This window comes from Marmota monax, unplaced genomic scaffold (genome assembly GCF_021218885.2).
Source record: "Marmota monax isolate L192 unplaced genomic scaffold, Marmota_monax_Labrador192_F-V1.1 WCK01_AAM20220418_F8-fsc00019, whole genome shotgun sequence".
NCBI classification, from domain to species: Eukaryota; Metazoa; Chordata; class Mammalia; order Rodentia; family Sciuridae; genus Marmota; species Marmota monax.
Window position 1 is genome coordinate 6,122,326 of NW_026695242.1, and position 27,819 is coordinate 6,150,144.

At 40.7% G+C, this 27,819-nt stretch overlaps 1 protein-coding gene across 3 annotated transcripts; it reads left to right on the forward strand.

Moving 5' to 3' along the window:
• Nucleotides 1-1,174: 1,174 nt before the first annotated feature.
• Nucleotides 1,175-27,186, forward strand: Pla2g12b (phospholipase A2 group XIIB). Of its 3 annotated transcripts, none has more exons than XM_046419864.2 (4): nt 1,175-1,551; nt 17,308-17,384; nt 21,165-21,330; nt 26,644-27,186. In XM_046419864.2, the coding sequence occupies exons 1-4, from the start codon at nt 1,341-1,343 to the stop codon at nt 26,763-26,765; spliced, it is 576 nt and encodes a 191-aa protein (XP_046275820.1). In that variant the 5' UTR covers nt 1,175-1,340; the 3' UTR covers nt 26,766-27,186. The 3 variants fall into 3 exon arrangements, with proteins under 3 accessions (XP_046275820.1, XP_046275819.1, XP_046275818.1); XM_046419863.2 differs by having other exon boundaries at nt 1,176-1,551; nt 17,308-17,396; nt 26,647-27,186; XM_046419862.2 differs by having other exon boundaries at nt 1,177-1,551; nt 17,308-17,396.
• The last annotated feature ends 633 nt before the right edge of the window (nt 27,187-27,819 follow it).

A 27,819-nucleotide genomic window follows, 5' to 3' on the forward strand; every position in this document is an offset into this window, starting at 1 on the left:
TGTTAAGCAAAATAAATAAACTCAGAAGGCTAAGGGTTGTTATGTTTTCTCTCATAGGGGAAGCTAGAGAGGAAAAGAAAAAGGAAGGCAGGGATGGATCTCCTGGAAATTAAAAAAGGGGGCGGGAGGGGCAGAAATCAGTAGAGAAAAGGGACCAAGAAATGGGCTGTGGGGAGGGAGGGATGAAGTGCTGGGGAGAGATATTATATTGTTACATTGTGTGCACATATGAATGTGTAAATCAACACCACATTATTTTCTGAGGGGCTTTCCAGATACTGAGAAAGAAATTAAAAACTATCATGTTTACAGACTAGTGATCTTATAGATGGTTATTTCTTCACATGGCTAAAGGCAAACTCTAAACTGAAAATGATGCCAAAACACTAGGATTCAGTTGACAATCATAAAGCCTAGATTCTCATAGTCTTGTTAATATATGGGCTTGTGTGTGTGTGTGTGTATGTGTGTGTGTGTGTGCGCGCGCGCGCTGGGGATCAAACCCAGGGCCTCACATGTCAGGCCAGGTGTTCTGCCACTGACCCACATCCCCAGCCCACACTCCTGGACTGTAAGGTAACTTAAAGAAAAAGCACCCCTGGGAGACCCGAGTGTCTCCAGAACGAGTCTTTGGCCATAGGTAGATGTCAGGATCTTATGACCTAATACTGATGAGTAGAAAGAGAATGTGCTGCAAATAGTGACCACAATGCCCCAGCACTGGCATGGCTTCATCTAGGACCTTTGCCAAAATAGCAGATTTATAAATCTGAGATCCCAAGAGGGAAGCTAGGCCTCAATCCCAAGTCCTATCGAACACCACCTAGGGCCACACACTCTTGACTGTTGGTAAAGGTGACCCTGTCAACCCACCCGGGCCCTTTACACACCCTCCTGAATCTCCCCAGAGACCAGGTGACTGGCTTAGAGGTGTGGCTAGGACCTTGGAATCAGCTCTTGGGTCAAGAGGCTGGCCCCGAGGTTCACAGAGGTTCACCCCCCCGCCCCCCCCCCCCCAACAGGCTCCTCAGGGCTGCTCCCGCTCCTGCACACATCTCCCCAGTCCCCAGCTGTGACATCCACTTTAAGTGTTCTCTCTCTCCTTGGCCATCCCTCAGACAGGCCCTCCCACTGCCTCACCTTTGCCCTCTAATTGCCCTGATCTCATCCCAGCCTCCATAGCTGTGTTTAAAGTCCACCTCTGGGGAGCACACAGATTGAGAGTGCCCGATAATCCCGTTCCTGTCCTGCCTCACATCCGGCCGGTGGGCTGAGGACCTGGACTTCCTGGGACACCGGCTGGGGCTGCAGAAGAGGACTCGGTACCTTTCTACCTAAGGATGAAGCCAGCCGTCAGCTTCTTGGTTTTATGGCTCAGCCTGGGAGGGGGCCTGGCTCAGAGCGACCCCAGCCCCAAGGCAGAGGAGTCCTATTCTGACTGGGGCCTCCGGCACCTCCGGGGCAGCTTCGAATCCGTCAACAGCTACTTTGATTCCTTTCTGGAGCTGCTGGGAGGGAAGAACGGAGTCTGTCAGTACAGGTGCCGATATGGTGAGTGGGCGGTTTCTCTTCTTGTAAAAGCGGTCAGGGGGACCCATCAGCAGCCCCAACGGGCCGCAGTCGGTCACCCACTATCCACCTCTTAGGTGGTGTTTGCAGATTGAGCAAATAAAAATACTGGACAGCCAGTGAAATCGGAAATTCAAATAAACAACTAATGTGTCAAGTACGTCCAATGAAATATTTGAGATCTACTTCTGGGGGAAATTATCTGTGGTTTATCTGGAACTCAAATTTCACTGAGCTTCCTGTATTTTATCAGGGAAACCTTCCCAGGGGCGGTCTTACTCTGCTTGTTGGGAGGCAGAAAAAGGCTGCAAGGAGTGGGAAGAGTGAGCTGAGGGCCTCTGAGGAGTTCTCAGAGATGAAAACTCAAGCCGCAGCTTGGGAGGGAATTCTGCCAGGAAGTGATACTTATTCTGTGGCTCTAAAAGCTTGGAAAAGATTCTGCCTTACCCTGCTGCAGTTCACACCTTCCTCTGGGCATCAATTTGCCAACTCTCCCAAAGTAGAGGTCCCTGCACTGCTGCCCCAGTCAGCCAGGGTCGCAGGGGTTGGGGAGGCTTACTGCCCACCCGGGATTCCAGGTGCTGTTCCTCAAACTAAGCACCAGAAGCAGAATTGTGGGTCAGTGGGAGCTGCTACCCCTTTCTTGCCTCAGTTACAAACAGGGTGAATGAAAGCCAGGGTACACATCAAGCTCCCCAAGAGGAGCCCCTGGGGCCAGTCCTCCTTTGATTCTGCTCAGAAGTCAATCAGTGCAAGGGAAACAGAATGTAGAGCCCTGGGCCTCACACAGGTGAGGTGGTGTGATTTCATTAGTGGAGGAAAAATGTTTTTAAATGTGGTGCTGGAGATTGAACCCAGGCCTTGCGCTTGCTAAGTACAGCTCTACCACTGAGCTGTACTTTCAGCCTGAGAATGCTTTTGGAGTTTACAGTCTCATTAGTTTGATGGTGTCATTTATCCAGTGTTTCCTCATGGGATTCGAGTTGACAATGGCAAGCCAATAATTTAGCCCAGCAACAAAACAGGCTTGAGAAATATTCCCTCCAAACACTCAACAGATAAAACCCGGCTTTCCAGAAACAAAACAGCTACGTACTTGGATTTACCACTAGCAGGAGAGAAGGCTTCCTTACACACTTAAAAGTGACTGAGAGAATGGTTAACCATTGCTTCAGGACCCAAAGTTTTGTAGTAAAGAAGTTTTAACCATATAGGGACACAAGGGTTAAAAAGGACACTATTTCAGTGAAAATTTCACAGGCTAGCAGCCTGGTCTATACATGGACCCACCTGGACCCTGAGCCACAGACTCATCCAAGGTGGGTTGAAAATGCAGAAGCCGGGTTTCTGGATTACACCCGCCCAGTTTGTACTGATGAGGCAGGAAAGGGTTAACTCACTCCAGGCATTTGAGTCAACACAGGTGTTTTCACTAATATCTGTGGCTTAGCAAATAGATAACAGCCTTTTTTTTTTTTTCTTTAGGATATCTAGAACCAAACCCTCTTCTTTCTAACAAAATGGTATCAAAAGATTTTATCAAACTTTGGTGGCACAGCCTCTAGCCTGCCTTGGCCCAGGTCAGCAGCAACTGGTGGGGGATGGGAACAGTCAACAGAGAGATAACAGAAGGCAAATAACTGCGCTCACTCTGTGCAAAACAGAACCCGCTCAAAGAGAGGCCCGAAAGCCACTTAGGAAAACAGGGGTTTAAGTCTTGTTGCCTTTGGAACCCCAGGGAGCTGAGACCCGGGAGACTGTGCCCAAACAGGACAGAATATCTTCCCAAGTTGATTTTGAGTCAAGCAACAGGTAACACCCAATCACGGCGTCCCAGTTCCTTTTTAGTTTGCTTTGTGACATACCTCGTGCACAAGGCTTCTCTCTCTGAAGCGTGGTTCCCACGTTTGCGGCTGTCTGGAAGCGTCCCACACCCCCTGCCCCGAGCTTATTTAAACAGTTGGCCCCACCCCCTAACGTTTCTGATTGGTGGGTGTGGTCAGATCGTTGGCGTTTCGGAGGATTTGCACCTTAAGTGGTCCTGATGCTGCAGGTCCTGGGTCCACACCGGAAAAAAAAAAAAATCAGCTTTAATAACCGAGTTCACCAGAAGGAACATTTTAGCAACAGTGTACCAGAAAAAGACACGTTACTTTTGATAGGTGCTTATCACTGTGTGAAGCAGTAGTTCTCTACCAGGCTACACATTAGAATCAGCTGGGGAGTTTTTTTTTTTAAACGATCTGACACCAAACCAATTAAATCAGAACTTCTGTGGGTTGGACTCAGACATCAGCATTTTAACTGGAGATTCGTTTTCAAGGTGACTAAAGGACAAGGTAAAAGAGCACACTATTCCAAGATGTCACTCCCAGACAATTTCAGCGGCTAGGTTAAACTATTTAAGCAGGTCAAGGTGGGTTTGTATTCTGGCAGCCCATTGTAGCTTGTTCACATAGCTTTCCACACTTCATGTAGTTAAAGCAATTCATTTCCATGTCAACACACAAAAATTATACTTAAAGGACTGGGCTATAAATATGATGAGAGGGCTGGGGTTGTGGCTCAGAGGTAGAGCGCTGTCTCGCACGTTCGAGACCCTAGGTTCAATTCTCAGCACCACATAAGAATAAATAAGTGAAATAAGGTCTTGTGTCCAACTACAATTAAAAAATAAATTTAAAAAAGATATGATGAGATTCAGTAGCATACACGGCACAGATGGTATTAAGGGGATCTATTACCAGTAGACAAGATCTCCTTGAGAATCATTTTTGAAAATATATATTTCTTTTCTTACACCAGAGATATTCTGTTCCAGTAGGTCTGTTGTAGGACCTTGGAGCCCCACTTTTTTTTGGCGGGGGGTTGTGTTTGGGGTAGAACCCAGCACCTCACACATGCTAGGCATGTGGTCTACCACTGAGCTGCACTTTTAACAGTGGTCCTTGAATCAAACTTTGAGAAATTCTAGTAACAAATAATTCATGAGTTTGAATTTGGGAGGAAAGTCCTATTGCTGGTTACTTTGGGCAATTTTCCTAACTCTTTTAATCTGTTTCCTCATATGAATTAAAAGAATGTTAATAATATTACCTATCTCACAAGGTTATTGTGAGAGTTAAAGATAGTATATAAGGAATTATTGGTATGTATGGAGAATGGTAGGTATCCAAAACATTTTATAAATATCATCAGAAAGACAGTAGCGAACAGGTTCACTGCATTCAGGTTCTTCCCCAAGTCCCAGTGGCTGAACAGAATCCCCTCAGCTTCTGGGGAGAAGTGCCTTGAAGCAATGACAATTTAAATGTTCTCTGTCCTACAAAGGTCTCTGGAGAAGGGTGGTTGGAGCAGAGTTTCTGTGCCTTGTACATGCTGTTCACACTGTCACACTTTAATAAAAGGACCTTGAAATGAATTCTTCTTAGATTTAGTTCTAAGGGGGAAAAATCTTTAAAGTATCTTTAAACATCAATCTTTAAAAAAATTTTTTTTTGGTTGACAAATAGTGTCTACTTATGAAATACAATATGATGTTTTGATATATGAGTATTTTGTGGTAAGACTCAGTCAAGCTGATTAACATACTCATCCCCTCACCAACTTATTTTTTATGGTGAGAATATTAACAACCTGTTCTTTTCACAAGTTGAGATCTACAGTATATCGTCATTAGCTATGGTCACCATGATGGACCATAGATCACTAAACCATCCCTTCTGCATAAATGGAACTTTGTACCCTTTTATCAACATCTCCTTTGTCTCCATTCCTCCCCACACCTCACTCCTGCAACCTCTGGTCACCTCTTTTCTTCTCTGTTTCTATGAGATCAATTTTTATTTTTAGGTCACATACAAGGAAGATCATATACTGTTTGTCTTTCTAGCTTATTCCACTCAGTATAATGTCCTCCAGCTTCACACATGTTGTGAATAATGACAGGATTTCCTTTTATAAAGCTGAGGAGTATTTTATTATGCATATGCACCAATTTATTTTTTATCCAGTCATTTGTTGATAGATACTTTGTTAGCTTTCATATCTTGGCTATTGTGAATAAAGCTGTAAGGAACATGGTAATTTTAATTCCTTTGGATATATACCAGTTGAAGGATTTCTGGATTATATGGTAGTTCAACTTTCAGTTTTCTGAGGAACCTCACCAATGGTGTACCTCCTCACCAACATTTGGTATCCACTGTCTTTTCTATAATAGTCATTTTAAGTCTTTCGTTGTGGTTTTAGTTTGCCTTTCCCTGTTTACTGGAGAGGCTGAGCATCTTTTCATGTACTTGTTGACCATTCTTTTGAGAAATGTCTGTTCATATCCTTTCCCATGCACAAGTCAGGTTATTTGTTTTCCTGCTCTCGTGTTGTTTGGATTCCTTTTAATATTTTGGATATTAGCTCCTTATCGGATGTAAGGCTTACAAATATTTTCTCCCAATCTTCAGATTGTCTCTCAGTTCTGTTAATTGTTCCCTTTGGTCCACAAGTTTTTTAGTTTGTTGCAAGTCAGCCTTTTTGTTTTGATTTTTAGAGACAGTTTTATCTGCTGAAATCTTAAATTTTTATGAAGTGTGAGTTCGTATATTTTAAACGGAATGAATTCACAGCCTTCAACAGATTCTCCAGGGGATTTAAAGCCTTGGAAGCACATGTATTGCTCCTGTGCTAAGGTGACCAACCTCCCAGTTGGCTGAGGTTAGAGGGGGTTGGAAGCTCCTGGGCTGGGGGTCTTTCAGTACTAAACAGGGACAGCCCCAGGCAAAACAGGCCAAGTGGGTCACCCCACCTCATGCAGTGGCTTAGTCCATTTTAGCTATGGAAACACAGAGTCCATTGTACCTGCTTTGATCTGTCAGTGTGTCAGGCTGAGTTCAAGTGCTTCTGGAGGTAGGAAGCACTTGAGGAGCTTCATCTCCAGCACCTCTGCGAGAACCAGCTGGGTGGGGAGAATGGATCCACCCTTTTGGAAGGTCACAGTCACTCCCTTGACTTGGATGGAAAGCCCTACAAGTTTTTACTGTTCATTTCAGCGTGGAGCAAGGCTGGCCCGGGAGGCGGTGCGGGTGGCTGGATGGAGAGCCCAGGTTTCATGGCTAACTCTGCCCCCACCCTCCCTCCTGTTTGTCTTTCAAGTCTTTATGGTGTTTCGCTTTATTCAGAAGGTTTTAAATTTTATGAGATCAAATCAAGTCTCTTTCTTTACAGCCTCTGAGTTCTAGGTCTTGGTTACAAAACCATCCTCACTTCAAGATTATAACAGCAGTCTGCATTTTGTTTTTTTTCCAGTCAAAGCAGCCATAGCTAATACATAAGAGATGAATGTGGCTGTGTTCCAATACAATTCCTTTATGGGCACTAAAGTTTGAATTTCATATAACTTTTACATGTCATAAAATATTATCCTTGTCTTGACTTTACCCCCCAACCATTGAAAAATATAAAAACCACTTTGAGTTGGCAGGTTACATGAAACAGGCAGTGGCCTGGGCTTAGCCATCACTTGCTAACCCCAAAAGTAGCATTGCAAGTTGCTAGCCCGCTGCTCCTGTAAACAGTCTGAGCCAGAAAATAAAAGCAGGTTGTGGATATAGCACATTATTGATGCTTAGACTTAAAGCATCAAGCTGTAAACTACTCAAACTATAATTTGAGGATCTGGTATATTATTTCTGCCTAGACTCAAACCATCCTCTTTTGTTTTTACACTAACAAGCTTCTCTCTTAAGTAGAATTCCTATAGTTAACATTAAATATTAACAGAAAATATTAAACATAATAAAAATAACCTTCACCACCTGTAGGCCTGATAGGAATTTCATTCCATTATCTTTTTTGGCGGGGGCGGGGGGGAGTGGCAGTTACTGGGGATTAAAGTCAGGGCACTTGACCACTGAGGCACATCCCCAGCCCTATTTTGTATTTTATTTAGGGACACCGAGGTACTTAGTGCCTCGTTTTTGCTGAGGCTGGCTTTGAACTCACGATCCTCCTGCCTTAGCCTCCTGAGCTACTGGGATTGCAGGCATATGCCACACACCTGGCTATTCCATTATCTTTCAGACTGTGATATTAGAGTTTTATCTGTGTGTTCTCAGGTGCAGAAAGACCGAGGGTAACCCAGGAAACTGTAGGAATCTGCTGCCAATGCCCTTTACTAGCAAAGCTATTAAAAAGACGTCACATTGTCAAATTTAGATATTTGTCTATCTGTTTAAATTTTTCTTCCTGCCTGGTGTGGTAGATCCTTCTGTAGTCCCAGCTACCTGGGAGGCTGAGGCAGGAGGATCACTTAAGCCCAGGAGTTAGAGGCCAGCCTGAACAACAATAGTGAAACCCTGTCTTAAAAACAAAATAAAACAAACAACAACAACAACAACAAAAAAAACTTAAGAATTTTCTTCCTGGTATCTATAAACACAATATATGTAGACTATTTGTAAAAGAATAATCTGAAGAAAAATTTAAAAAATTAAAATCACTGTAGTCTCACTTCTAAGAAATAATCACATTTAATTGTGTGGCATGGGTGTGGTTGTTCTCATGTGTGTAATTTGATTACAAATATTGCTTAATATACTCTACCTATTCCCCCAATCCCTGTGCCCCCTGCCCCACATGGCAGGCTAATAGCATTATCAATGGCAAATGACGTTTCTCAAGAACTTTAACAGTACTACTGGGATGGCTGGTGGGCCGGCAGACTCCAGTATTAAGTTCATTACCAATAACAAGAAACACTGGGTTGAAAAGAAACATCAAAACAGTACACGCTCAAACTAGAATGAAGTAAAGGGAAATATTCAAGTCCCCCAAACAAAGAGAATTAAAATTGAGCTGGTGAACAGGAGACGTAGCTACTGTCCCCCTCAGGTTTTTTTAGTGGGGAACACAGGAGACACCACAGGACTTTATTGATCAACTGTAACCTTCACCTGTGATATGGGGAAGCGGAACCCAACAGCCTGCAGGGAGCTGAGCGACTGAGTCACAGCCCAGTCTGTTTAAAAGGGATTACAGAGCTGGGCGTGGTGGCGCAGTCCTATAATCCCAGTGGCTAGGGAGGCTGAGGCAGGAGGATAGTGAGTTCAAAGCCAGCCTCAGCAAAGGCAAGGCGCTAAGCAACTCAATCAGACCTTGTCTCTAAATAAAATACAAAATAGGGCTGGGGATGTGGCTCAGTGGTTGAGTGCTCCTGAGTTCAATCCCCAGTACCCCCCAACCCCCCAAAAAAGGGATTTCAAAAGCTCCACCCAGTGTTCCAAGGAAGCCTCCCATCTACTCGGGCTGCAGGTGGAATAAAGAATACCTACAAAATGTCACCACCCCAGGCATGTCTGTGCACATGTGAGGAGTCTGAATTCATACAGAATGTACAAGTGTCCTGGTGTGACCATGCCCAGCCAAACAGTTAACATAAATACTGATGTCCCATCTACCTTGGCCCTCTCGGGGCCACAGAAGCATTGAGGAATACTCTCTAGTTGACCCAGGACACAGCGATTCACCCAGAAAACCAAGCCTACTGAAAATGAGCTCCTATTAAAATAATTATGCCCATGTGAGAGAATCTATAGACACTAAAAATATGAGACTTGGCATCCCAGGAATTGAAGATAATATTATAATAAGAACATTTGAAGTTATTAAAGAAATAAGAGAAATAGAAATTATGATTTTAACAGAATTCAATGAAAATGAACACAAAAATTTAAAAGAATCAAATAGTACTCTTAAGAAATGAAAGTTACAGTTTTTAAAAGAAAAATCTCAGTGGATGAATTAAATAGCAGGATTAGCCAATTTAAAGAAAATAAGTCAAACAGAAAATGCATTTCATGAAGATTGCTAGTACATAGAGAAGAAATGAAAGTGCACATACGAAAAAGATGAAGACTATGAAAAAGAGATTAAGACACACGAAGGACAGGATGAAAAAGATTGAACATTCTGAATAAGAGGCCCTAGAGGTCTATACCCAAAGGACTTAAAATCAGCATACTACAGTGACACAGCCACATCAATGTTTATAGCAGCTCAATTCACATTAGCTAGACTATGGAACCAACCTAGGTGTCCCTCAATAGATGAATGGATAAAGAAAATGTAGTATATATACTCAATGGAATATTACTCAGCTTTAAAGACAACTGAAATTATTGTATTTGCCAGTAAACTGTTGGAGTTGGAGAACATCATGCTAAGCGAAATAAGCCAATCCCACAAAACCAAAGGCAGAATGTTTTCTCTAATATGTGGATGCCAATTCACAATATTGAATTGTGGTCCTCTTGTTGTATTCTCATGTAGTAAAGAGAGGTGGGGGAGGTGGGGGCGTGAGGGCAACTAGGGAAGAATATCATCACCTTAGATTAGGTAGAGGGAAGTGATGGGAGGGGAGCGGAGGGGATGTGGGGACAGGAAAGATAGTAGAATGAAACAGCCATTATTATTGTATCTATATATGTGACTGCATGACCAATATGATTCTGCAACATGTACACTCAGAAAAATGAGAAATTATATCCCATCTGTGTATGATATCTCAAAGTGCATAAATGCATTCTACTGTCATGTATAACTAATTAAAATAAATTTTTTTTTTTTAAAGAGAGGCCCAAGAGGAAAAACTAAATACAAAGAGGAAAAGAAAATATTTATGCTGTGGTACAAGTTTCCCAGAATTCAAAGACACTCAGGTCTTCAGATTGTTCCAAGCAGGATAAGGAGAAATACTCCACATCTAGGTTCACTATAGTGAAATTATGAGGCTGTAGGAAACTTGCAACCAGTGGACTGGGGTTGTAGCTCAGTGGTAGAGTACTTGCCTAGCATGTGTGAGGTACTAGGTTCAATTCTCAGCACCACATAAAAACAAATAAATTAAACAAATGTTCATCAACAACTAAAAAAAGAGAGAGAGAGAGAGAGAGAGAGAGAGAGAGAGAAAACTTGCAATCATTGTGCACTGCTGGTAAGAATAAAAAAGTGATATTGTTTTTATGGAAAACAGTCTATTGTTTCCTCAAAAAGTTAAACAGAGACTTTACAAGCCAGAAATTCTGCTCCATAGATATGTAACCCAAATAATTGAAAACTGCTATTTTTTAATATTCATTTTTTAGTTGTAGGTGGACACAATATCTTTATTTTATTTTTATGTGATGCTAAGGATTGAACCCAGTGCCTCACGCATGCTAGGTGAGCGCTCTACTACTGAGCCACTACCCAGCCAGAAAACTAATATGTAAACAAAACTTTTACACCGTTTTTCATAGCAGCACTGTTCATAATGGTCAAGAGGTAGAAACAATCCAAATGTCCATTAATGAATTAATAAACTGTGGTAAATGTCATAAAATGGAATATTAGTCAACCATACTAATACAACTACAATATAGATGAACTTTGAAAACATTATGCTAAGTGAAAGAAGGCAGGCACAGAATATACATGTTCCATTTCATCTATTTGAAATATCAAGATAGATAAAACTGCCGGGTGTGATGGCACATGCCTGTCATCTCAGTGGCTCAGGAGGTTGAGGCAGGAGTATCATGAATTCAAAGTCAGCCTCAGTAACTGAGCACAGCCCTTAGCAACTCAGCAAGACTCTGTCCCTAAAATATACTTTTTTAAAAAAGGGGGTTGGGGAATGTGACTCAGTGGTAACCCCACCCTGACCTCCCCCTTCAATCCCTGGTACCAAAAAAAAAAAAAAAAATCCACAGAGACAGAAAGCAGATTAGTGGTTTCCAGGGGTTGGGGACAGGGGCAAATGAGGCATGTTATGGAGTGCATTTGTGTCCCTGTCCCTGACAAATCCATATGTTCAAACTCTAATCCCCAGTGGGGTTGTATTATGGGGCACAGCCTTTGGGAGGTAATGAGGTATGGATGAGAGTGAGACCCTATGATGGGATTAGTGTCCTTAGAAGAGAAAGTGGGCCTCTTTACTACATGAGAATACAACAAGAGGACCACAGCCATCCTCAAACCGGGAAGAGGCCCCCCTCAGATGCTGAGTCTGCTGGCACCTGATCTTGAAATTCCCAGCCTCCAGATTTTTTTTTAAGCATATAAAGCAGGGTTTATTTTAAAAAGGGGTAACAAAGACTTCTCCAGGGAGAAGTCCGAGGCTTCCTTTGTTCTCCTGCTCTCTTCCCCTATCTCTACCCTTCCTGCCTAGGCCCAGGCAATGCTTGATGGCTCAGTGGGGTGGCCAGAAGGTAGGACAAGTGGGCTGCAGGGGGAAGTCCAGGATGGAGCAGCCCAGGACACATTAATTAACAACCTTGTAGCTCCCTGTAGGGAGAGGCAATTCCTAGGAGCAGGGGCAGGCTTTTTTTTTTTTTTCCCAAAAAATATTTATTCTTAAGTTTTAGGTGGACACAGTATATTTTACATTTATGTGGTGCTGAGGATTGAACCCGGTGCCGTGCATGCTAGGTGAGTGCTCTACCACTGAGCCACAACCCCATTCCCAGGGCAGGTTCTTGTAAAGGGTGGAGGAAGGGCTCTTTCAATCCCTCAGGGGACAGTCTCCAACTTCCCAGACTCCCTCAAAATTGGCCTCCTTGATCCAACCCCAGCCTCCAGAATTTTGAGGAATAAATTTCTGTTGTTTAGGCCATCCAGTCTAAACTTTTATTTATTATGGTATTTTTATTATAGCACCCCAAATTGACTGAGACAGGGAATGACTGCTTCATGGCTACAACGTCTCCTTTGGGAGTGATGGAAATGTTTGGAATTACAGGCAATGGTTCTACAATGTTGTGAATGTATTGAATTGTATACTTTAAAATGTATTTTTGCCGGGTGCTGTGGTGCACGCCTGTAATCCCAGTGGCTCAGGAGGCTGAGACAGGAGGATCATGAGTTCAAAGCCAGCCTCAGCAATCGCAAGGTGCTAAACAGCTCAGTGAGACCCTGTCTCTAAATAACGTACAAAATAGGGGTGGGGATGTGGCTCAGTGGTTTAGTGCCCCTGAGTTCAATCCTTGGTACCTCCCCCACAAAGAAATTTTTATGTTACATGAATTTCATCTCAATAATAAATATATTTCATCAAGAAAGTAGAAAAAAAAGATACCACACAGAATGGGAGAAAATATTTGCAAATCATATATCTGAAAAGCTCTTGTTTACAATGTATATAAAGAATTCTGACAACTCAATAGTTAAAAGAAAAATAACACAATTATAGATTGGATAGAGGATTTGAATAAACATTTTTCCAAAGAAGATATGCTAATGGCCAATAAGAATATGAAAAGATGCTCAACATAATTAATCATTGGGGAGAAGCAAATAATAATTACCATGAAACACCACTTCATACCCACTAGGGTGGCCATTATCAAAAAGGTAGATAACAACAAGTGTTAGAATGTAGAGAAACTGAAACCCACACACATGGCTCCTGGGAATGTAAAAATGTAGCCACTGTGGAAAACAGTCTGTTAGTAACTCAGAATGTTAAATAGTGACCTTATGATCCAGCAGTCTCACACCTATGGAGAAAAGAAGTTTATGTCCACACTAAAACCTGTGTCTAAATATTTGTAGCAGTATTATTCATAATAACCCAAAGTGAAAACAACCTGAATGTCCATTAACTGAAGAATGAATAAACAATGTGGTCTATCTATATAATGGAATAATTTTTGGCAATAAGAAGAAATGAGGTACTGAAACTGTCTTGTGGATAAACCATGAAAACATTGTGCTAAGGGAAAGAATCTAGAAACAAAAGGTCATATTCTGTATGATGTAGTTTATGTGAGATGACCAGATCATTTATTGAGGGAGAAAGTTTATTATAGCAGGGAGAGATGAAAAAGGATTGCTAATGAATACTGGGTTTCTTTTCTTTTTTTAAAATATCTTATTTATTTATTTTTATATGGTGCTGAGGATCGAACCCAGTGCCTCACATGTGAGAGGCAGGCACTCTACCACTGAGCTACAGCCCCAGCCCCTGTGTTTCTCTTTTGAGATGATAAAAATGTTCTAATAGATTGTGGTGATGCTTGCACACTCTGAATGTTCTAAAACCATTGAATTATACACATTAAATGAGTAAATGCATGATATGTGAATTATATTTCAATAAAGCAATCATAGAAAAAATGTAATGAAAAAGTCCAAATCATAATGACCACAGTAATAGTCATATATTATTGAGTAACAAGTTACCCCACAACCTAGCAGCTTAAAATAGCAAATATGATATCACAATTTCTGAGGGTCAAGCATTCTGGGGGCTTTGCTGGGTAGCTGTGGCTCCGAGTTTCTCCTAAGGTGGGAGTTATGATGCCAGAGAGCCTGCCATCTCTGAAGATTTGACTGGGGCTGTAGGATCTCCTTTGAAATTCATATGGCTATTGGGCAGGAGGCTTGCGTTCTCTGCCAAATGGCCTTTCCACATGGCTGTCCACGACTTGTCCCTCAGAGTGGATGATGATGGGGGGCAGGGGGAGAGCGAGCCTAAGAAAGAGGCCACAGTTTTTTATAATCTTATCTTAGAAGCAACATACCTCCAACTCTGCCATATTCTCTTAGTCACACAAATCAATCCTGTGACAATACACAGGGTATGAACCCCAAAACATGGGGCTCATTGGGGACAACTTGGACCACAATCTTGGACATCTTGGACCACATGTTGTACCATGGCATCAAATACCCAAGCATACTGTAGCAGGAACTTCTTATTGTCCCCTAATATCCATTCTTCCCTTTTCTGTAGTAATAAGATCCTCCTCTCAGTGTTCTGCTAGGTTCCTGGCTGTTCACATTGAATGAAGACTTCATTTCTTAGCCCACCTTTCCAACTAGGAGTTGCCATTTGATTAAGGTCTAGCCAAAGGGAAGTAGGAGGAAGTGACGTGTGTAATGTTCAAAAGTGTGTTTATTAAAGAGAAGAACTAGACCCTTTTAACTCCTTCTACCCTGTTGCTGGTCATATGGACATGGAGCGGGCAGTGAGGTGCCATCTTGGACAGGAGAGCCAGGACAACAAACACTAAGGCTGGTAGACCAGAAATCTAGAAGCAGCCTGGATTTCAGAAAAGCACAGATTTCCCATACTAGCCTGATTAGCCTTACTCCTGGATGACATTTTTTTAATATTTATTTTTTAGTGGTAGTCGGACACAATACCTTCACTTTATTTATTTATTCTTATGTGGTGCTGAGGATTGAACCCAGGGCCTCGCACGTGTTAGGCAAGTGCTCTATCACTGAGCTCCAGCCCCAGCCCGTGGATGAGATTTTCTATCTTGTGTGAGGCTCTAAATAATACAGGTATATAAGAGATAAAATAGATATATGGAGAAATTCATAATACTCTATTGAAGGACTAAAGGAAGAATTAAGTAAAGAGTGCCGCAGTCTGGCTGGGCACAAATCACGAGCCACTGAAGCAGGAACAAACTTTATTTCTGAACTCCACCAGCACACTCCACACACGCTCCCCGGGAATCCCCATGAGAACTCCAAAGTAGCGGCTGAGGCGGATAGTAATGCCTCGCCTGTCAACCAATACTATTGGCAAAATGCCAGGGGCCATTCCGACTTGGCTGTGGCTCTCAGCAAAGAGGGCAGTACTATGCTCATGTTTAGAAGACTGAATATCCTAAAAAGTCCATTGTCTGCAAATTAATCTATAAGTTCAATGGATTTTTAATCAAAATCTTGACAATATTTCTTATATAATTTATTAAATTGACTCTTAAACTTCATATGCAAGAGTGAAGGTCCAAGAATAATCCTGACAATTTTGAGGACTATTAAGGAGGGAACAACTTAAAAGCACAGGCTTATTATTTAAAAATTAAAATAGGAAGATTGGTGCAAAGGGGCTTCAACTGTATCCAAACCTGCACCCATGCCGTAATTTAAATAAGGTTGGCAAATGTGAATGTGTATTATGTTTATAATGCTGAGCAAATGAGTGTTTATTTCTCTGATTTTTTTATTCAGTTTTGAAATATATCATAAATATGTTTATGAATAATTTAAAATAAAATACCTGGTGGAAGAATATTAAAGAAAACCAACCTACCTGTCATGTGCCTCACTCTGAGAATTCATTCTTATGGTGTTTGCTCAGTCTTGGGCTTAGTCTTGCATCTCCTAAAAAGAGTCAGAGACATGGCCAGGTGCAGTGGCCTATAATCCCAGCCGCTCAGGAGGCTGAGACAGGAGGATCTCAAGTTCAAAGCCAGCCTCAGCAACTGAGCAAGACCCAAAGCAACTCAGTGAGACCCTTTCTCTAATAAAATATAAAATAGGGCAGAGATGTGGCTCAGAGGTTGAGTGCCCCAGAGCTCAATCCCTGGTAACTCCCTACCCCCCTAAAGAGGCAGAGATGTAGCGAATATAACCTTTGGAGACAAACAGGAAATCTGAATTTATACCTATTTCCCGTACTTACTATATGATCTTAGATAAGTATGCAACTTTTTAATCTTCATTTTCCTTACTGGGATAATGGATTAAAATGCTCATTGCAGATGATTGTCCTGAGGTCACCTCAGGTCAAGGTTATTTTTACCTGTTATGATCACCACTGACACATGTGACAAAGCTTCTCTCTGCACATTTACAAGATCACAGAACAACTCAAAAGCCATGTAGGAGAAGCCAAGAAAGTCAGAACTTTAAGACTTCTGGGGGCTGGGGTTGTGGCTCAGCGGTAGAGTGTTTGCTGAGCATGTGCGAGGCTCGGGGTTCTATCCTCAGTACCACATAAAAATAAATAAATAAAATGAAGGCATTGTGTCCAAGTACAACTAAAAAAATTTTTAAAAAGACTGTTTCTGCTTTGTTCAATGATTCAAATGCCTAAAATATTGTACTGGGTGTTTTCTTTGCTTTTTGATTTATAACATTTGGTCTATTTTTATGGAATCTTACTAAACTTCCTTCAACTCAGTCTTTTTTTTGGTACTGAGGATTGAACTTAACCACTGAGCCTCATCCCCAGCCCATTTTTATATTTTACTTAGAGACAGGGTCTCACTGAGTTGCTCAGGGCCTCTCTAAGCTGCTGCGGCTGGCTTTGAACTCAATGAACCTCCTGCCCCAGCTCCCGAGCCTCTGGGATTACAGGCATGTGCCACTGCTCCTGGCCTCAAGTCAGTCTTTTTGTTTTCAATACTTATTTTTTAGTTGTAGTTGGACACAATACCTTTATTTTACTTATTTTTTATATGGTGCTGAGAGAATCGAACCCAGGGCCTCACACATGCTAGGTGAGTGCTCTACCACTGAGCCACAACCCCAGCCCATCAAGTCAGTCTTAAATGCTTTTGCAATACTGTTAAAATTCCTATTCCGTGAGCATGTGACCAGTTGGTGTTCCACTCATAAAGGCCTGTGGTTGTACAGCAGCCAGAGGAATTTAAAACCATGAAGTTAGCTTGCTTTTGCCATAAGCCTTTCAACGTCATGTACTGGAGAAACATTAGAACTAAAAATTGTTATTAAATAAGTGCTCATAAAATTCCTTGGGATTAGCAGAGAATTTTTCTGAAGGTTATTCTTTTATGACATCATCTTTGTCACCACCTATTTAATATGAATATCTGGTGAGGAACGATGACTTTTAAAGGAAAAACAGAATATGCTTTTAGAAAATCTTTACCTAAAGAATGTTCCCAAATGTTTGATTTCTAAATATTTCTTCCTGCTTCTTTCCTCTCTTGCCCCTGCTAGGAAAGGCACCAATGCCCAGACCTGGCTACAAACCCCAGGAGCCCAACGGCTGCAGCTCCTATTTCCTGGGTCTCAAGGTACCAGAAAGTGTATGTACTGACCACATTACATCTTGCTTGATTGGGTTTAACTAAGAGTAATCCAAGAGTTATCGCTAATGGAAGTGATCATTTATGAAGTCTCACTGAGCAACATAATTAGGTATTTTTAATTAGATCTGGGGGAAGGGAGAAAATTCTCAAAGAAGATATCTGATTTCCTTATCTCAGAGGTAACTGTCCCTCAGGTAAGCCTCTGATAGTGGATTAGTACTTTGAAATCACCACTGAAAACATCATCCCACACTTGGGGTATCAAAACATCATTTAAAATAGATCTGACAAGTTTGACTTATTTAAATTAAATTAATGAGCCATTTCAGCGATGTGCTGGTACTGCTACTGAGAGCTGATTATTTTAATTACATCAGTCTGACTTTTGCAAGCCACTAATTTCACATTGATAATGTCAACTCAGCTATGTTTGGAGTATTAACATCAAAGAAATGTGCAGTCGTACCCCCAGCTGCTTGCTAAATGTTTATTAGCACATCACTGATACTTTCACAAACTGTTGACCCCTCCTACGTTTCCTTTAAGACTTCTTAGGAGCACTTCTACCTTCTTCACTATAGAAAAGGAAGTTCATGTAAAATGTAGCTAGAGGGATTTCCTAATAAACTGAGTTTGCATTGTGTCTTAATAAGGCCACACTTTATTTTTCTACTGACTTAAAGATTTTATTTTGCAATAATTTTCTTTCTTTGTTTCTTTTCTTTTTTTTTTTTTTTGTACTGGGGATTGAACTCAGGGACACTTAACCACTAATCCACATCCCCAGATCTTTTTTGTAGAGATAGGGTTTCACCGAGTTACTTAGAGCCTCACTAAGTTGCTGAGGCTGGCTTTGAACTCGTGATCCTCCTGCCTCATATTCCAGAGCTGCTGGGATTACAGGTGTGCACCACCACATCCAGCTCCTTTGAAATAATTTTCTAAGCAGCATAATGTTTATTCTTCTAATTAAAATACTGGTCACCTGTATAAAATTATAAAAGAATCCCCTTTCCTCAATATGATTTTCATCTATATGTCAGAAGCACATCTTAATATACTGATTTTGTTAGAAAAAGAATTTTGACTGCCATTGACTACATTTTCTTAATAAACATATAAGTCCTTATGTCTTGGGGAAAGTGTCCCTTTAGATATCCATCCCTTCTGTCCCGCACAACCTGGGTGCCCAGTCTTGTCAACAACCATTAGAAAGTTATGGACACCAATGTTCTTAGAAATTTTCTTTGAAAATTCTTTCAAATACATATTTATATTACAGAAACCATGCATTTCTGGCTATCAATTTAATAGGTAGAAAATGAGTCATGGTTATTTATAAAACTAAGGACTAAAAAAACAAGCAGTATAACTCCTTGGTATTTATCCTAATGAATTAGTCTCCATACTTGATACATGCATACCCATGTTTATAGCAGCACAATTCAGAATAACCAAACTGTGAAACCAGCCTAGGTGTCTGTCAACTGATGAATGGATAAAGAGTTTTATTCAGATGTAAAGAAAAATAAAATTAAAAGGAAGATGTATGAAATTAGAGACCATTATATAAAGCAAAATAAGCCAAATCTGAAGGTCAAGGGTCATATGTTTTCTCTCATATGTGGAAACTAGAGAGTATAGGGAAAGAAAGGTGTGGGGTGGGAATCTCATGAAAATCTAAGGGAGATTAGTAGAGGAAAGGGACCAGGGAGTGGGAAGGGCTGGGGAGTGATATTGGCCAAAGTGGTACTGTTACATTGTGTGCATGTACGAATGTGTAACAACAAACCCCATCATCATATACAACTATAATGCACAAATTTTAAAGTGGAAAAAAATAACAAGTGGTATGCACTCTATTATTTAAAACTAGTTCAAGAACTCCAATTAAATCAAATTATATGATGGTTACTATAGTCATCTAATGCACAGCTGCCTCTATCTTATGTATTTTTAGTTGCGGGGGAGAGGGACAGCAAAATCCTTTACCTTAGGTATCAGATAATGGGAATTTATCCAGAATTGTAGCACCCAGATCTTTGCCTCATCTAATGTGTTAGATTAACTCTTAATGTTTATCAGGGGCATTTTTAATGGCTAAAGTCCTTGTGCTGCATTAGATATAGAAAATGGAATAAAAATTCAAATAAGAGAATATTTGGGCTGAGGTTGTAGCTCAGTGATAGAGCAAGTGCTTGGCAGGTGTGAGGCACTGGGCTAAATTGTCAGCACCACATATAAATAAATAAATAAAATAAAGGTATTATATCCATCTACAACTAAAAATATTTATTTTTTTTTATTTATTGTTTGTTTTTTGGTGCTGGGGATCAAACCCAGAGCCTTGTGCATGCAAGGCAAGCACTCTACTAACTGAGCTATATCCCCAGCTCCTTAATTTTTAACATTTAAATATAACTTAGAGGAAAGGATCTATAATCACTGGATATTCACTCCTCACCCATACCCTGGAGCCAGATTTACTCAGCTCCCATCCAAGTCCAAGTCTAATTTATTAGAAAAACTGCAAAAGATTCTAAAATGCTCCACTTACATCAAGATACACTTTTCCCAATCCTTTATACACCACAGAGTGATTACTCTTCTTAGGTCACTTTTTTAATCCTCCTTGCTCAAGATTCCTTATCAAATCTAACTAGTTACTTTGGAAGTCCAACTTGACCTTCTTCCTAATTAAAAAAAAAAAAAAAAAGTTTTGTTTTGTTTTATTTTGTGGTGCTGAGGATCATACTCAGGGCCTAACACATAGTAGGCAAGTGCTCTAGTACTGAGCTACCCCACCAGTCTGAAAAAGGTTTTTAAGTATACATGCACCCATATACGCGCACGTTATTGCCTGCTAAGATGTTTGAGACCTGAATTGATTTGCTCTCATATGATCTGCTCATTTATCTATCTTCTGTATCCTAAGTCAGTCCTCGTCTCTAAAAATCCTTTCTATCTTCTTTTGAAACCATCTAAAAATAAATTACTTTTTCATAACTCTAAGAGTGGCATTCAATGACCTTAGTTACTCAGTTTAGACCACAACATTCAGAGTTGTTTATGGAACACTCTGTGTGTGTGTGTGTTTACGTAATGTTGTTTGACCACAGTCCACTTTGTTGTATGGGAGGGTCCCTGAGAAATGCTGATGAGCTCTTTGTTTTTGTTTTTCTGATTCACAAAGTTCCTTATTTTTTTATTTGTTCTTTTTAGATATACATGACTCTAGAGCATATTTTGATATATTATACATACATGGAGTATAACTTATTAGGAGCCCATTCTTATGGTTATACATGATGTGGCATTTCATTGGCTGATGATCTCTTGATGGAGGAATTTTTTAATACTTTCTTAGTCTTGGACTCCTTTTCTCAAGCACAATCTTAGATGGAAATGTTAACCTAAGTGTTCATGGAATTTGGAGGTCCAGTGACTCTGTTCTCTTGACTTTCCTTCTGGCTTCTATTTTCGTCACTGTAGCTGCCTGCAGGCTTGAAAATTACTGACATCTCAAGAGAAAAAGATAAAAAATGGGCCCAGCGTTGTTTGTTAAACTAACAAACAAATAATAATCCAAACCTAGCAGCCCGGGCCCCTCAGCCTGTCCTACCCGGCCGTTGGTGTTTCTGAATCCATCTGAATATGTAACAACATTTGAGAACTGGATCAATCCCAAGCTGGGTGAGGTTTTCTAAGGTCTTTGGTCTAAACGTGGCACTTTTGTCCTTCTCTTTTTCTTCTTCCCTTTTATAGATGGACTTGGGCATTCCAGCCATGACCAAGTGCTGCAACCAGCTGGACGTCTGCTATGACACTTGCGGTGCCAACAAATATCGTTGCGATGCAAAATTCCGATGGTGCCTGCACTCGATCTGCTCTGACCTTAAACGGAGCCTGGGCTTTGTCTCCAACGTGGAAGGTAGGTGTCTTAAGGACATTCACTGGTGACGGGGTTTTGATCTTGTTTCACACAGAGAGGTGGCCAGGGCCCCCTTTACTCAAAGAGATTGCCAGGGCTCATGGAGCTTGCACTCTGGAACACAGGACCATGCAGGAAGGGTGAGGGAAGATTCTGGGCACTTGTTCACGAAAGTGCTTTGCTGTCCTGCCCAGGGGCTGCTGGCTCTGCTCCTGGTGGCAGGACCACACCAAAGCCTTCCCAGAGAAATAAAAGTCTGCCCTTGAAGACAGGAGGAGGAGTTGCCCAACTGGCCTGGGCTATCCATTCCACTGCTAAATAATTTTCCATATAAAGAGTCATGCTACTTAACAGGACCACTCGATTTGCTTTAAGCCCTTTTATATACGTATGTATTTTGCTGACAGGGTAGGAATTTTTTGAAAACTTTTTTTTTTAGGGGTAAAGGCTTCTGCGTATTTTAGAATCATTATTTTTAAATACTACTTAGCTACTTCGTTTCCAGCACTGACTCTGTGATTTTATTTCCCTAGTTTTAATCTCTCAGCTTCTGAAGCCAAGACATTATATCCAGGTATTATTATTTTATAGTTTTAGATGGTAAAGTTTGAAAGGCAGGCTTATAAAGCTGGCCTCATACCACAGAGCATGCCAGCAGGAGAAAGACTCTTGGATCGATGTCTGGAGTATAGTCCTAGATTGAAAGTGCAAGGACCTGAAACCGTGAATAATTAATTGGGCCCTGTAAAAGGGACAGTCACTCTAGCCTGCATCTACAAAGGGTGAAAAAGAACCTGCTGTTAATCTCAGGTCGGGTCAAGTGACTCCTCCAAGCCATGTCCTATTGATTTTTTTCTCCTAAAAATATCTCCTTGATATCCCACTTGCCTGGTTGCTGCAGATTAACCCAGTCTCTATGTCCCATCCCCAGTCTGTTCTATCCACTGGGATCAGCACTATTTTTATAGCACGTGAATCTGATCATCTCAACATGTCCCCACCCTGTCTCTCCTGTTAAAGTCTTTCAATAGTCTTCTCTTGATGGGTGGCACTTTCCTGTTCAGCCCTGGCTCACCTCCTCCACCAATACTTTGGATATTCAGGATTTCTCTCCTGACAGCTGCCACTGCAAACCACTTGAGTTGGTGACCCTAACCTTTCTGCCCCTCTGCTTGGAACACCCTGACCATCTATTTGTTGGTGGTATCGAAACAGCTTTTTTAAGCTATAATTCATATACAACTCCCTCACTTAAATGCTTGTCAGTATTTTCACAGAATTATGCAATCAGCCCTACAACAAGTTTCAGAACATATTCATCACCCCAAAAAGGCACTTCATAGCTATTAGTGATCTCTCCCCAAACTGCCTGCTCAGCTCAGGGCAACCAAGAATCTACTCTATAGATTTGTTTATTCTGACATTTCATATAAGTGGAAGAAGGCAATATGCAGTCTTTCATGACTGACTTCTTTCATTTGGCAAGGTTTATCCATGTTGTAGAAAGTATCAGTATTTAATTCTTTTTTAATTGCTGAGTAATATTTCATTGTATGGCTTTAACATTTAAAAAAAAATCCATGTACCCATCAAATGATCTTTGGGTTATTTCCATCTTTTGGCTAAACTACTGCTGCTATGAACATTGATGTACAAGCTTTTGTGGGGATCTATGTTTTCATTTCTCTTGGGAATATAACTAGGAGAGAAATTGCTGGGTATTATAGTAATTCTATGTTTAATTATTTGAAGAATTGCCAACTGTCTTACCAAATAACTGCACCATTTTATACTCTCACCAGCAATGTATAAATGTTTGCATCTTCACCAACATTTGTTATTATCTGTTTGTTTTTTTTTTTAATTATAGACCCTAGTGCTTGTGAAGTAGTATCTCATTGTAGGTTTTTTTAAAATATTTTTTAAAGTTTTACATGGACACAATATCTTTATTTTGTTTATTTATTTTTATGTGGTGCTGAGGATCGAACCCAGGGTCTCACACGTGCGAGGCGAGTGCTCTACCACTGAGCCACAACCCAAGCCCTGGTTTTGTTTTTTTTTAATATTTGTTTTTTGGTTAGACACAATACCTTTATTTTGTTTATTTATTTATTTTTTATGTGGTGTTGAGGATCGAACCCAGGGCCTCGCACATGCTAGGCGAGCGCTCTACCACTGAACCACAACCCCAGCCCCTCATGTGGTTTTGATTTACATCTCGCAGGCAATTAATGATGTCAAGCATCTTTTTATGTGCTTATTCACCACTGCTTATATGCTTAGGAGAACTGTCTATTCAGATCCTTTGACCCTTTTAAATTGGGTTATTAATCTTTGTATTATTGAGTTATAAAAGTTCTCCAAGTTCTTCAACAGATACGATCTGCAAATATTTTCTCCTATTTTTTTTTCTCATTTTCTTGATGGCATTATTTGCAGCACAGAAGTTTTAAATTTTGATTAAATTCAACTTATTTATTTTTCTTTAGCCACTTGTACTTTGGTGTCCTGTGTAGTAATAAGGGTGCCTACCCAATGTCCAGAAGATTTACTGGTGTTTCTTAGAGATTCATTATTTTAGCTGTGGTCTGTGATCCAGTTTGAGTTAATATTTGTGTATGGCATGAGAAAAGGCCTGGCTTCATTCTTTTCTATGTGGACATTCAGTTGTTAAAGCATCATTTGTTGAAAATACTGTTCTTTCCCACATTAAATTGGTCTTTGCACTCTGACAAAAATCAAATGATAATAAATGTAAGGACTTATTTCTAGACTTTTAATTCTATTCCATTGATCCATGTCAGTGCCACTCTGTCTTTATTACTATACAATTATAGTAAATTCCACAATCAAGAAGCATCCTTAAATCTCAATCTTTGTCAAGATTATTTGGATATTCTGGGTTCCTTGCATTTACATTGAATTTTAGGAGCAACTTATTAATTTCTATGAAAAATGGATAATTGTATGGATATAGCTTTTGTTGACTTAATTTGAGGAATATTGCCACCTTAACAAAATTATGTTTTCTGATCAGAGAATGTGAATGTCTTTCTTTTTTTTAGGTCTCCCTTAATTTCTTTTAATTATATAGTTTTCATGGCAAGTCTTGCATTTCTTTTGTTAAATTCATTCCTATTTTATTCTTTTTTTTGTTACCAGGGATTGAACCCAGGGGCACTAAACCACTAAGCCACATCTCCAGCCCTTTTTATTTTTTACTTTGAGACAGGGTCTTGCTGAATTGCTTAGGGTCTCACTAAGTTGCTGAGGCTGGCTTTGAACTGGAAATCTTCCTGCCTCAGCCTTGTGAGATGCTGGGATTACAGGTGTGTGCCACCACACTCACGGTATTTTATTTTTTTTGATGCTATTGTAAATAGAATTGTCATCTTAATTTTAACATCAGAGCACTTACTGAAAATGCATAGGAATAAAATGGATTGATTTTTACATATTAATCTTATACCCTGCAACCTAGCTGAACTCATTTGTTAGTTCTGATAGATATTTAATGGATTCCTTAGGTTTTCTTACATGAATATGCTGTCATCTGCATGTCATTTTCCTTTCTAATTTGAGTACCTTTTATTTCTCTCTCTTGCTTAGTTCTAATTGGTTTGAAGGAAGTGTTGAGAGTGGACGTTCTAGTCTTCCTGACCTTAGGGTAAAAGTATGCAGCCTTTCACCATGGAGGGGGAATTTTAGTTGTGGCTTTTTCTATATGGCCTTTATCAGACTGTGGAAGTATTTTCTTTCCTAGTTTGTTGAGTGTTTTTATCATGAAAAAGTGTTGGATATTTTTCCCAGTATTTTTCTGCATGATGTGCTGTTTGCCCTTTATTCCATTGCCTTGTGGTCTATTATACTAACTGACCTCGGTATGTTAAACCAACCCTGCGTTCTTAAGGTAAACCCCACTTAGTCGTGATGTAATGCTTTTTTATATTTTACTAGATTCAGTTTGTTAGTATTTGGCTGAAGGTTTTGCACCTATATTCCTAAGAGATATTGGTGTACACTTTGTTATTCTTGTGATGTCTTTGTCTGGTTTGGTTATTAGAGTAATATTGCCCTCATTGAGCAACAGTTCCTCTTTTACTAATTTTTGGAAGAGTTTGGAAAAGATTGTTATTAATGTCTGGCAAAATTCCCTAGTGAGGCATTTGGAATTTGATGTATTCATGGGAATTTTTAAAGGACTGATTCAAGAGCTTGAATTACTAATTGTATGTATATATACTAGCAATCTGTTACATTTTTCTATTTCTTCTTGAGTCATCTTTCTGCAATATATATCTTTCCAGGAATTCATCCATTTCCCCTACATTACATAATTTGGGACATATAATTATTTATAGTATTCCCTTACAATTCTCTTCATTTCTATAAGATTAGCAGTGATATTCCTCTTTGATTCCTAAATTTAGAAATTTTGAGTCTGTCACCATCACCACAGTCTAATTCCAGAACATTTTCATTAGCCCCCAAAGAAATTAGCAATCACTCCTCATCGCCCCTCCCCACAGCCCCAGCAATTCCCCTCTGCCTCTCTGGATGGCCTACTGTGGACATTTCATGTAAGTGGAATCATGCCTTATGTGCCCCTTTGTGTCTGGACTCTTAGCATTATGTTTTCAAGATTCATGCAAGATGAAGCATATATCAGTACTTCATTTTCCTGATCATTCTTAAAGTTGAAACTTAGATATCTTACTTGCTCTGAGATGCCTTCCCTCATAACCCTTGCCCCAAAGGATTAGAGACCTTTGCCGTGGGCTCCCACACCGCCTTGGGGTTACTTTCATCATGGTGTAGTGGAACTCTCTGTGGACCTGCCCATCCTGTCTACCTCTTGGTGAGGTCCTTGAGATGGGGATGATGCCTTTGTCTGTGTATCCCTGGCCCCTAAGAGAGTGGCTGACAGACATGTCATGCACTCAAGTGTTTTTCAATCAGGGAATGATTGAACTTACTTGAACAGGGAAAGCTACAGTTGTTGGTAGTGTTATCTGAGGGAGTATCCTGGGAAACAGTGAACTTAGTGGCGCTGGAGATTCCAATTACTAACCAAGTGGAAAGCACCTCAAAGTGTTTTCTGCTTTATTGGAATGGATGGTTGTTTTTCTAAAACAAGTCTCTCTTAAATATATGCTTTTCCTTTTAATTCTGTATTCAGATGACTGCCCCCACTTTGACATGAAGCCCAGAGGGTATCATGTCATCTTTGAAAATACATTGTCCCCTCACAATGATACCACTAGGGATAGTCCTCTGTGTTCACCTTTATATCTCTTCATCTTTTTCAAGTAGCCTGTGATTCTCTGGCTGACACCGTGTTCAATACTGTATGGACCTTGGGCTGCCGACCCTTTATGAATAGCCAACGGGCAGCTTGCATCTGCGCAGAAGAGGAGAAAGAAGAATTATGAGCATGAGCTGATCCCTCCCTGGTTCTGAGTGACCCCACAGCTGTCAAGTCTCAGAGATGCTGACGTGGTAGATGTGTATCAGCCTTTCTTCCACCAGTTTGGATACCATAAAGCAGGAGAAAGGAAAACAGCAAGTTGAATCACTCAAGGAAAATTGAGAAAGAGATGTGGAGAGACTGAAAACTGTTCTTCACTTGAACTCTGATCTCCCAGCCAAGGCACGGGTGCCTGGGAATTCAGTTCTTAGCTTAAAAATGAAACTACAAGCAAACCCTCCTATCCCTGGACCTGATCATCACATTCCTAAGTGAAGTTTGGGGGAGTCCAACCAGTTGCAAAGCAATGACTTTCCTCTGGCCCATGCTTCAGTTGCCAGCCAGCACCTCACGTTTAATAAAGTGTACTTTTTAGAAAACTTGAAGAGATGAATGAATTCCATTATCACTTATCTTTCCATTTCACTTAGAAGAGAACAGAACCCATACCGGTAAGTTCCCCAATGACAACCATGATTTCCACTGGAGCCGAAGAGAGAAAAACAGGGGACGGGGTCAGAGGCTTACCTGATGAAGGCCAGCTGGAATTAGGGCTCTGAGGTGCCAGTTCTTCCTCCAGTGGCCGCCCCTGTTGGTATCCCCAGGTATTAAGTGCGGTGAGAGTCATGCTAAGTTCTCAGTTGCACTTGATAGAGCTGGAGGAAGACCCTGCGACCTGCGGGAGTGAGCTAGCTCCCAGCTGTGACTGGATTAAAATCACACCAATAAAGACTCTCTGGCGCTGCTGCCCACACACTGGCGTTTTGCAAATGTTCCTCAGGTGATTGCAAATGCTCTAGCACTGAGCCACAACCCCACCACATGGTTTAAAATGTTTATTTTGCTACAGGATCTCACTAAGTTGCTCAGGCTAACTTAGGATCCTCCTGCCTCAGCCTCCTGCGTAGCTACCACACAGTGCTCAAAGCCTGTTTTTTTGTTTGTTGGTTTTTTTTTTTTTTTTTTTTAACAGCTGTTCAGAACACAGCACACTCACCTGAGCTGATGCTCATGTTGCA